Source organism: Mastigoproctus giganteus, chromosome 9 (genome assembly GCF_048544385.1).
Source record: "Mastigoproctus giganteus isolate SK-2022 chromosome 9, ASM4854438v1, whole genome shotgun sequence".
NCBI classification, from domain to species: domain Eukaryota; kingdom Metazoa; phylum Arthropoda; class Arachnida; order Uropygi; family Thelyphonidae; genus Mastigoproctus; species Mastigoproctus giganteus.
Genome location: NC_143583.1, coordinates 67,855,871 through 67,868,024, shown reverse-complemented (window position 1 = coordinate 67,868,024; position 12,154 = coordinate 67,855,871). Strand labels below are relative to the sequence as shown.

General features: G+C 34.5%; 1 protein-coding gene across 2 annotated transcripts in view; it reads left to right on the top strand.

Annotated features, from left to right (window-relative positions):
- Ubr1 (Ubr1 ubiquitin ligase) overlaps nucleotides 1-12,154 on the top strand; it is a 221,061-nt gene that overhangs the window by 174,865 nt on the left and 34,042 nt on the right. For both annotated transcript variants that reach the window (XM_090381546.1, XM_090381547.1), the window contains exon 9: nucleotides 10,572-11,374. In XM_090381546.1, the coding sequence (XP_090237672.1) occupies nucleotides 10,572-11,374 (803 nt within the window). The remainder of the gene's footprint in view (nucleotides 1-10,571; nucleotides 11,375-12,154) is intronic.

Sequence of the window (12,154 nt, the reverse complement as noted above, 5' to 3'; positions counted from 1 at the left end):
TAAATATTATAAAAGAGAGAGGGAGAGAGAGAGATTAGCCAATATGATGATCTGAAGAAAACTCACCTAAAAAAAAAAATGTGGAACCATCTAAAACTGGTAAGGGCTGGTTGAATAGATTTAAAATCTAGGGAGAAGCCGCAAGTGCAGATCTAGGAGCCGAAACTTTCAAAAAAGAACTCGTTAAAATTATTGAAGAGGGGTATTGTGTGTTATACTTCTCAACAAGTTTATAACATAGATGAAGCAGGACTTTTGTGGAAACGAATGCCTAAAAGAAGTTTCATATTGAAAGAAGCAAAAAACATGCCAGGTTTCAAAGCGGCAAAGGATCGGGTGACTTTATTGTTGGGTGCTAATGCTGCGGAGGATTTAAAATTAATACCCCTTTTAGTTTATTTAGAAGAGGGCCAAAGTTCAACCCAAAATTGACACATTTTTCATGATTAAATTCATCAATTAAATTAAATCAATTAAAATTAATTTAGATCAATTAAATTCATGATTTTAATTCGAATTTTAGTTTAATTTTGATACGTAAGTAGTTACCACATAATTATATACGTATGTAATGCAGAATATTTTATAGGTACAAATATTTGAATATTAAATATTTTGACCGACATTTGTGCATCTTTTCACTACCGTTTATTGATTAGGAAATATCCTATGGCACCGACCGCAACTTACAAATACATATGTTACCTTATGGGAATGCGGAGCTCGCTTAACGTGGATTCACATAGCGCTCTGTTTTTCCGGAACGAATTATCAGCGTTAAGCGGGGGTCACCTGTATAAGCTTACTTTTTTTTGCATCATATGCCTCTGCTAATGCTAACATTGGTTTACGAAGACCAGTGCCCATTGAAAACCATTCTCTGTATTCTCTCACCCAACCATCTCGTTATCCATAGCAGTAACTTCCCTTAATGTTAGTTTAACTTCTGTTCCGGGTAAAATAATGGAGTCACTGGTTAAAGATGCATTGCAGGATCATCTAGACAACACTGCAGCAATAATTCAGACACAGCATGGGTTTGTTAAGGGAAAGTCTTGTCTGACAAATTTGATAGGATATTATGATGTGGTTACAAAGGAACTGAATGCAAAAAATAATTTTGATATCATATATTTGGATTTCAGGAAAGCTTTTGACACTGTTGCACATGGAAGACTATTGTACAAATTGGAGCAGAATGGTATTAAGGGTAATTTGCTACAATGGATAAAAAGATGGTTGAATGGGAGAAGACAGAGGGTGGTAATTAATGGGTGCTGCTCTTCGTGGACTAAAGTTATTAGTGGAGTCCCACAGGGTTCGGTGTTGGGTCCTCTGTTGTTTTGTATATTTATCAATGATATTGATGAAGGTATATCAGGCTTAAAGTCGAAGTTTGCAGATGATACAAAGGTTGGCAGGGTTGTTAATGACAGTAATGGCAGTGTGCTACTGCAACAGGATCTAGATAATTTGGGCAGATGGGCTAAGAAGTGGCAACTGAAGTTTAACCTTGACAAATGCAAAGTACTGCATATGGGTAGAAGTAACCCCAGAGAAACGTGCCAACTGTGTGGTACTACACTTAAGGTGGTATAAAATGAAAAAGACCTGGGAGTAATTGTGCAGGCAGATATGAAGTTTTCTGAGCAGTGCAGACATGCAGCCAGGGCAGGTCATAGGGTTTTGTCAGTGATATATAGGAATTTTGCTAGCAGGGAAAAGGAGGTGATTATCCCTCTGTATAAGGCAATGGTCAGGCCACACCTTGAGTACTGTGTACAGGTCTGGAGGCCTCATTTTAGGAAGGATGTAGATTTGCTTGAGCATGTACAGAGAAGGGCAACAAGATTGGTGAGGGGAATGAAGGGATCCTCTTACCAAGAGAGGCTTAAGTTCTGCAAATTGCAGTGGCTGGAGACTAGGCACCTGCACGGTGATCTGATTGAGGTGTATAAGGCCTTGAATGGGTTGAGCATGCTGAATTCTGATGGGATCCTTCCACTTGTTCAGATTACGACCCTAAGGGGGCATAAATTCAAATTAAGAAAAGACAGATGTAGAATAGATGTGCGGAAATTTGTCTTTAGCCAGTGGGTGGTTAATTGCTGGAACAAACTTTCAAATGTTGTTGTGGAAGTTGATAAGTTAAATAAATTTAAGGAGGAACTGGACAGGCATTTGGAGGGAATGGTGTGATATTTTTTTTTTTTTTTTTTTTTTTTGGCTGATGCTGCATAAGCTCAGACACTTGCTTTCTTGCATCACATGCCACTACTACTAATGCCAAATTGTTCCATTTTGTACAGCAGTGTTTTGTGTGCAACAATATCAAAAGCCTTCCTGAAATCTGAATATATGATTTCAAAATTATTACTTGCATCCAGTTCCTTGATCACACAACACTGCCACTTAACATATCCATGCTGTGACTGGACTATAATTGCATTCCCATCTAGATGGTCCTCCATAACTTCTTTAACTCCATTATTTTCCCAGGTACAGACGTTAAGCTTACTGGTAATTACTCCTATCAGCGTTTGAAGCACTTTCTGAATTGTAGATACATCTGCAGTCCATAGGAGCCTCTCTGTGAATTCAAGGATGCTCTCATAATTATGGTTAAGGGTTTGATTACCTCCTTTTCTGCCTCCATTAATATAATTGGATAGATTCCATCCACCCCAGGTGTCTTTTTTATGTTTAATTTCAGCAGTTTTTTTCAGTGATATACAAAATCATTTAGCCCTCCATTAGAATTTGATAAAATTCTGGCATCCTCTTCTGTAAAGAATTTCTCTTGTAGATGCAAAATTCCTATTCAGTTTGTCAGCAACCAGCAGGTTCATCAACAGTTAACGCATTGACATCAAGTGCCCCACTGTGATTCAACCCTTTCCTTCTACTGTTAATATAAGTACAGGTAGTTCTCAACTTTATGAGTTAATTCGTTCCTAGCGCACACTCGTAAAGTGGGAATTTATTTCCCATAGACATAAGGTTAAAAATAGGGATTATGTTCTCAACAATGAAATTAGTTAGCTAATTAGTTTGTTTAAACAATGATGGATTTATCAAAAGAAATGAAAATGAAGCCTGTAAAATCAAGGAAATTATAATAATAGAGAGATTATTTACGACTTACAAATGTTAGAGAATGTTTATTCTTCATCATCATCGACGAAATGCACACTCGTTGATCACTCATTATTGGCTCGGCACTTATTGGTTTGTTGCACAAGGAGTCATCTTCTTCAGAAATGTTTCAAGAAGCGTTTGTTTCCAAGATAATCTTCTCTTTTAATTAAAATTTTCACGATTGCATGCATAAGCATTTTTTAATGGCACACACAAAAATTGCAACTAACACGATTCACATGGAGTAACAAGTTTACGAAGCTTTAAAAAAAAAGAATGAAGAGAAGATTCTGAAAATTTATTTATGTTTTTTATACGATTGAAGATTTCAGTAAAGGGGAAACACATTTCACCATAATAACGTAAAAAACCACACAATTCCAGCTATCGGTATTTTCACAAATGCAATAACATAGAGTTTACTACCTGTTTATAATTACTTGCAGTAACCGGAAAGTGCAAATTGTTTTTATTTTTTTATGGTCGTGACCTCCAGAAATGTGCTTTAGAAAAATATGACAATGGCATTTAAAATTGGTTTTTATAACGGAGCATATGATAACGATGAAAGTGTAGTGCATTTTAATGATTAAGGCCACGCTTGTGACCTTAAAAATTACATTTTAGAGAGATAAATAGCTTAGTTATACAGCGAAAATTTCAACTTCTGAGATCTTGAAACGAATTACAAAAAACAATGTGTTATTGGGTTCACATTACGATATTTTAACGATACGATGGTGTCTCTGAAACTGATTAATATCATAAAGCAGGGTACACTGTATTGTATAGTTATGCACGTGGTTTGGAATGGGGTATTTAAGAAAGTTTAACATTCATTTTTTGCAATTAATGTTCATATTTTTGATTTTGTTGATACTTGATACTTGGGGGAAAAAACTTGTAAACCCAGGAACTCGTAAAGCGAGAACTGCCTGTATAGAAGACTTTGCTGCTGTTCTATGCATTCTTCACCAGAGACTTCTCATAATCTGCCTTAGCTTGCCTAACCTCCCTTGTGACTTGATTACAGACTAATTTATATACACCATAGGCTTCTTCATCTTCTGGTAATTTATATGCATTCCACGCATATTTCTTCTCTGCCACAAGTCTCATCAGTTCTGCTGAAATCCAAATGGGTATAAGCCTTGAAGAGTATTTCTTAAGTTAGTATGAAAAGCCGAGTGGCATTCTATGATTACTCCTTGAATGCTTCCGATTTAGAATTGCTGTTAAAAACATGATCAGTTGGTCCCAGTACATAGAATTTATAAACTGTCTGAGACCACTGTAGTCACCTTTACAACAGCGAAAGTCTTTCCCTTGACAGTAGTTATGTATTTAATTAAATTACACATTATTACACTATGATTGTTGTTACCCAGTAGGTTTTTACCTGCAATGCATGAAGAATCACTGCTGATAACCAGATAAAGAGTATTGTTTCTTCTTGTTGTTTCTCTAACATGCTTCTGTAGAAAACAATCATCCAAGAAATCCACAAAAGTCTTGCTAGTGTGTGAGTGAGCAACCCTCAAATTCCAGTCAACATTGGAAAGTTAAAATGTACCCCATTTTGGGACATTCTGATTTGCTGGCCCATTCTATTTCTCTGTATAGTTGTTTGGTATACTCATCACAGTCATTAGGGCTATATCACACTTGTACTCTCATTTTTGTTTTCCCTGTGCTTGTGTTATGCCAAACTGACTCAAGATTACTTTGGTTGGCCATATTGACTGGATGCACTGCCTTAGATTTAATATTCTTCTTAACTAAGGGCATAACCTCCACCCCTCCTTCCTTGTTTGTCCTTCCTGTATACATTGTACTCCCCATATTCAAATTCAGCATCGCGTATGTTTGAGTGACACCGTGTCTCCACTATCCCTACAATGTCTGCATTTGATGACTTAATCGGTACTTCAAATTCATCAGATTTATTTACAATGCTCTTAGCATTAGTGTGTGTGTATGCAAGTACATTCATGTTCTTTCTCTTAGTTACTCTTACACAGTCCATGTGTTTACTTGTTTTGTGATTACCCACAGCAGGATAATTGCGAAATGCCCCAACACCTTGCTTTCCAGGCTGCTGCATGTTCCAGTAGTGCAAGAATCTGCATGCGGCACTATGTAATCTGTTAGTCTGTGTATCCCTCAAAACAAACAGTTTTCTGACTCGCCTATCACTGCCCCGATAGCATCATCAAATATTCTTGCACCCCTTCTATTTGTGGAACTCATCACTGTAAAAACAGACTCTCCTGTTAACGAGCACAGACCACACTGAGAAAAATTCTACTCCATAAGCTTTGCACATTCTCTCTGAAATGATTGACAAGACCCTCTAAACATACTGTCTCCTATCATGTCTGGACAGAATTGTAGACACTTTCAGATTCAGTGCTAACTCAGAGATTTTCCGAACCTTGCTCCGTACTTATAAGTCCTCAGATTTCCTACTCTTAATATCATTAGTGCCAGTGTGTACAGTATCACCTTTTTTGCCCTTAAAAGATGATATCTGCTGTACAATGTAACCTTCTTTTGTACCTCCTCCCACGGCAGACACACTGGTCCTATTCCACCTATCCTTCTTGCAAAATATATTTTCCGTTTCTTTGACAATAGTGTCACTGACAATAACTACCTCTTGTGGAACCAGTGCCTTCTGTCTTGGAGATTTCTGCTATGTTGCTTGATGCACTGGTGTGAGCTCTGGCATTGAGTTGGGTAGGTGAGAGCTTGATGTTCCCCCTATTTTAATTCCTTCAGGGGCATTCTCCCTACTCTTCAAGCTCTCATAAACGCCCATCAGAATTCTAATTTCTTCACACTCTCTTCCTCGAACACACAGAAAGACATCCCCCTTGGCTATCATGTCCTGTTCCAGAAAAATTTGCAAAATTGCACATTTTGTTAGGCTGTGATTTGTAGATTTGCCCACTTCAGTTCTCCAAGCCACAGCACTCTCACTACTTTGTGCCCGTTGTTGTGCTGTCTAGTCTGGGGCATGATTTCTGTTTAACTGCAATTTAATTGATTAATTGACAGTACTACACCTAAGCTAATAGATTGCTAAATGCAATGATACATATTATGCTATCAAGTAGAAGTTTTGTATCCTTACTAAAAGTAAAATTTATTAGCTTAAAACAAAAAATATATGCCAAACTATGAACCTTTGAGCTACTGTTTTTTTTTTTTTTTTTTTTTTTTTCACAATTGAAACCCTACAGTTCCACTGTACTACTAGTTATGTGTTGAGACATTGACACCAAAACACCAACAAAAACTCTATGAATAATAGGTCATAACTTACAAAATCTTTAACTAAATTTAAAAATAAGCTAACAGATGTGATAAGACTTAAAATATTTGTTAAACACAGTACAATATGTTAATTAAAAAGATGCTAAAAATTTCCAAAAAAATTTATCCATTCCCACAAGCTCAGAATTCTTTGTCTGCATTGACATGATTTGTTCTCTTCTAGTGCATATTCAGATGTGATCTCTGTCACTAGTGAGATTTAAAAAAAAAAAAAAAACAGTTGATGCTACACTTACTATACTTTACGACATTCTTGAAGAAAACTTATAGAAAATCAAAATACAAACTCTGTAGCCAATTGTGGAATGACAATAGTGACAATGACATAGGCATAATGAACGTAAAACACAGATTTTGTAATATATATATATATAATGCAATTAAGTGCTCTTCAGCCCATTAACCACAACTCATGGATGAACTTTTACTTTTTTTATAATAGCATTCAAACACATTGTTGCTAAGCTGGCAATAATTTAGACTAAAATCAGTGACTATTTTGCTATAAATGAAGGACTTGGTTATCAGTCTCAGTTTATATAATGCTGTTCTATAAATGATGTATTTATACTTTTGAATGATCATTTAAATTCTTAAATAGATATATTTATCGCTTTCACATTCACTTCAGATTCACTGATTTGATATTAATCTTATAGTCCATACAGCAGTCAGAGAATCAAGAAACAAAACATTACTTCGATGAGCTTAACATGATGGCAAAACAAACATGATACAATATGGTAGTTTTACGTGGTCATCATAGGCACAACAAGTTAAATGTTATGTGCAGTGTGTTATACTTCGAGTGTATTTGATTTTTATTTCTTAAAGTAAACTTTTATTGAAAATTGACTTTTTTTTTCTTTGATTTACAGAAGTGAAAAGTAAATGGCTAATTATCTTGTTACTATTTAATTACTATTGATTAATCACATTCACTGCCACCTATATTTGAGTGCTGTAATTTTCAGAATGTTGATAAATAAAAGCGTTCCGAACTTCATAAATCCTATATTCATAGCTAAAAAGGAACTCTTACTTTTTGAGTAAAGCTGTAAATCAGAACAAAACTCAATTTTATTGAATATTTATTCTATGTGCATAAATCAACATCAATCCAAGTAAAAATGTGTATCAAGATATAAACAAAAACAAATTATTGATGCTAGTAGCCCTGAGTTCAGTGTGCTGACAGGATTGAGCAGTTCATTTCATTTCATTTTCCTTTACTTTTACAGCAAATTGGGTGCTGTGCCATAACACTTACATGCATCGGATGCAGCAAACATGTTAATTAATAATATACAAGTAATTGTTTTCACTACACATACACAGTGTAGCAAATAATAGTGAGACTGAATTCAAATAAGGCACAATATAAAGATAAGGAAAACATTTTCTTACCCATCTCCCTCAAAACAGTCCCTAACAGACTGAATACACTTCTTACGTCATTCACGTTCATACGAGCTTTTGAAAGGCTTCAAAAATTCATCTGCTGTGATGATATTTAGTTCTGCTGAATGTCACATGGGAAACAGGAAAAAAGTTTACTGGAACCATGTTGTTTGTGGAGGGGGGGCAAAATAAGGACAGTTGTTGAGCCCTGCAACCTATTTGTGAACCAGAAATGTCTGTGCGTTGATCATTGTGCGAGAAGGCACATTGTCATGCAAAAACTACCGACCAGACTGTTTCAGATCTGGCTGCATATGCTTGATTCTCACCAAGAATGAAGTGTATTTCAACAAACATTTCAGTACCTCTAAGTAGTAATAGCTGGTAATAGTCCATCCTTCTGGAGTAAATTCCTCGTGGATTATCCTTTTTTGATTGAAGAATGCAATCAGCAGGTTTTAATATGTGATTTCTGGAAAAGAATTTTTTTTTTTTTATCTTATGAGCTTTATGATCACCATTTTGCACTTTGTCTTTTGGTGACAGGATCATACTGAAAACACTTAACTCTCATTCCCAGTAATAATGCTGTTTAGGAAACCAGGTTCACTATCAACTGTTCAAAAAAATCTTTGCAAGCATCCAATTGTCTGAGTTTTTCCTTATCACACAAACAGTGTAGAACACTTTTTTCTTAATTTTTATTTTTCCCAAGTCTGTGGTAATTGTGGATCTTATTGATTCCTTATTCACATTTAACTCACATGCTAGTAAATTGTGCACTTTGTCCACCAATTCAGGGGTGCAGGTCATTTTTGGATATCCACTTTGAGGATCATCTGCTACATCCTCTTTGCCCTTTGTAAAATACTTCAACTATTGAAATGTTTTGTGCTTGGGACAGAGCCACATCCCCATAAACTGTTTGTAGCATTTTATGTTGTAGCAATTGTAGCAATTTTTAAGGACCTTTTCCCTTAGCTTAATGCAGCTTTACGTTGACCTGTTGTCCATTCTTTGGTTTCTTATAGTGATGTTAGAGATGATGCACAAAGAAAGTCCATACAAAAAAAGTAACTTATGGCCAACTGATTTGAGTTGATGGGACTGCTGAGGTCACACTTCTGTGCTTCTCTAGTACCCTCTCCCAGAATGATACTTGTGTGAGATATATTTTTAAATCAGTCTCATTACTTTTTTTTTTCTGCACAGTATACCTCTCAACATGATATTCACTCCACGTTTTGCAATACTTGTATGTGAAATGGAACATATATTTCAGGATTTATATAATGTAATGAATTAAACAAATACCCTTAGATTGCGGTATGCTGTCAGCACTTTTGTTATGTTTACTTATTCTTTCCTCGATTTTAATGACAATTGAAATATAATGCATATTTCATGTTTCTACTATGATTAATATAATAAGCAAATAGTAATGACACATAGTAATGACTTTCATGTACATCTCCAAATCTACCAAACTCCTGTTCATTTCTCCAATTACTGCTTGGCTACAAACAAATATCCAATGCTTCAGCTAGATATATGGTTTGTGGCTAGTCTACGTGATATGTAAATAAAAAAAAAAAAAAAAAAAAATTGATTGATTTCTATTTTTCCAATTTTAATCAAATTTGAGATCGCTCAACAAATCTTTTTAATATATGTCATGAAATCTGTTCACTGGAAGTTCAATTATTATGGATAGACAGATGGGTGGATGGATATACAGAAATACACAGTGAAGCAATAAGTGTATATATATATATATATATGAAAATGTGCCTGAAAATAGGAAATATTAACACTATTTCTGTAGGTTGGCCATATTTGTGTGGAACCATAAGTGGCCAACATAATAGGTTTCACTGTACCTTCTCAAGTATGATACACCTGAGTTGGTTGTCTTGCCTCTAATACATCCAAGTGTGCTTTTTCTAGAACAACTCCAACCAGCCCTTGTTTTACAGGCTCAAACATAGTGTCCCCTCCTGTTGCTGTTCCATCCCAAGCATGACTTATGTGTGACAGTGGAATAATTCCATAGATAATACGGAATTGGTATGGATAGACTGTAATTAAATGAATTTAATTGTAAATTTTAGAACAAAAATTTATATGCTGTCAGATCATAATGGTATCAAAGATGACATGGTTTGCACTCTCCCATCTCTCATAAGTTTTATTATTTATTTTTAGGATCTTCCTAATGCATCTTGCATATGCCAATATATACAGTGTTTTTAATTATTTTTTTTTAAATATTCAGCATTTCTGTCAAAACAGATTTGAACCTCAAACTTGTATCAGTACTAAAGCTATATTCCCACTCTGCCTGCGAAATGCTGGTAGAAATAAGTTGCTAAAAAAATAAAATGAATAGATTAATTTTTAAAGTAGCCTACATGAATGAAAATACATTATTCTTAAAAAAATAGCAACTACAAAAAACTAGTATTCCTAATCTTTTTTTTTTAGTTTAGGAGTACTTTTTTTATATATATATATATATATATATATATATTCTTTTTTTGTAGTTGCTGTATTATAGATGTTATTTGTATTTTCAAGGAATGTTCTTACTTTGTAAAACATAATCAACTCATACTTAGGTTTCTACTTATTGTTTGATAATATATTTCATGATAATCTTTTAAAGATTTTGAATCAGAAACCTTTCTTTCTAGGTAGGACTGAATGTCCATCCACATACATCGGATGTAAGAGTACCACTAATGTCATGGTGGTCATGCAGTTATTCGATTCATGCAATTGAGTGGTTGCTTCGTGAACAAGGAAGGCCTCTGTTTGGAGAATTATCTTCTCGTAATTCTCATTGCTTGGAGGCAATTATTCGTTTTGCAGGAACCAGCATGTATGTGTTTAATCAGGAAGCAGTTTGTACTCAGTGTATAAAGATGCTTAGATTCCTTTTACTTGGTGAGCATTACCTCTCAAGTCCACAGTGCTGTCTAGAGTTTGATGCCTTTGCTCTCTTAGTTTTTCTTAGCTTATCCATGCCAGTTCTGTTTTCTCCTGAAAATAAAAAACTGTCTGTGCCTTTTGCCCTTGGAAATGTAGTTGACTCTCATATCTTGCACTTGATATTTATATTTCATTTAGTGCAGCTATTCTTAACATACTACTATGAAGAAGATACCATGGAAACAGATGTAACAGAAGATTGTTCCGAAGATAGTGAAGCAGTAATTGCAACTCATTTTTATAGGGAGGTAATCTGTGCTGCTGGTTTTAATAAAGATAAACTGATGCCATCTGGTAATTCACTGGTACACTGCATTAAATATGGCTCTCTTCCTTTTCTCCGTTGTTGTGCAATATTCTTCCACTTTATTACTGATGTTGGACCTCCCCAAACCCTCCAGGAGAACATGGAAAATGAATTTGAAGATCTGTGTAAATATCTTGGCTTCCCATTTCAAATTAGCAACTTACTGAATTCATCATCACTTAAACAACTTGCTTTGAGGTAAGAATAATGAAAAATTTTTATTCATTTTGCTATTTTATAACTTTATTTTATTTATTTTTTTATTTTCATATTTTAACTTCATTTTCCTCTTAATGTTATAAAGAATTTGTTGTATAAGAAATCAAGTGAAAAAAATTAAATGTTCCATAAAATGCTAAGAATGTGCTTACTAATTATGGAGCCTGGCTATTGCTGTCATCTTTTATATGCCTATCTTTTCAAAGTATATTTATTTTGTTTTTACTTTTTAATATTTGCAATAAAACAACATATGAACTTTGAATTTGTTGAGTGTTCAGGTTATCTGTTAATCATTATTATTTTTATTATTAAGTTCCAAGCCCCAAACTGATGAACCTGGGGATTGAAAGGTTATCAGTTTTAGATTTTTACAGTTTTCGAACAAATCACATAGTCTAATCAACTATGGTTTACCATTTTATTCGTTAAAAAATAAAGTTCATATAGCCAGAGGAGTGCAGGAAGAATATAAGGTACAAAAATGCAGAATAATATAGTTTAATACACTTTTAATATGTTTCTATTATAATTCTTTGTAAGTCACGCAAAGAATATACAAGTGGGTATAAAATATCTGAGATGAAATTCCAATCATCGACATTGTAGATAAAACTGTGTGCTTGCAAAGTACAGTCACATATTTTATTTGTAGCTCTCTTCTGTGACATAAAACTATTTTACAGTAATGAACTCAGACTTAATGTCCAAGTTCATAGATGATACAAAGGTTGGCAGGGTTGTTAATGACAGTATGCT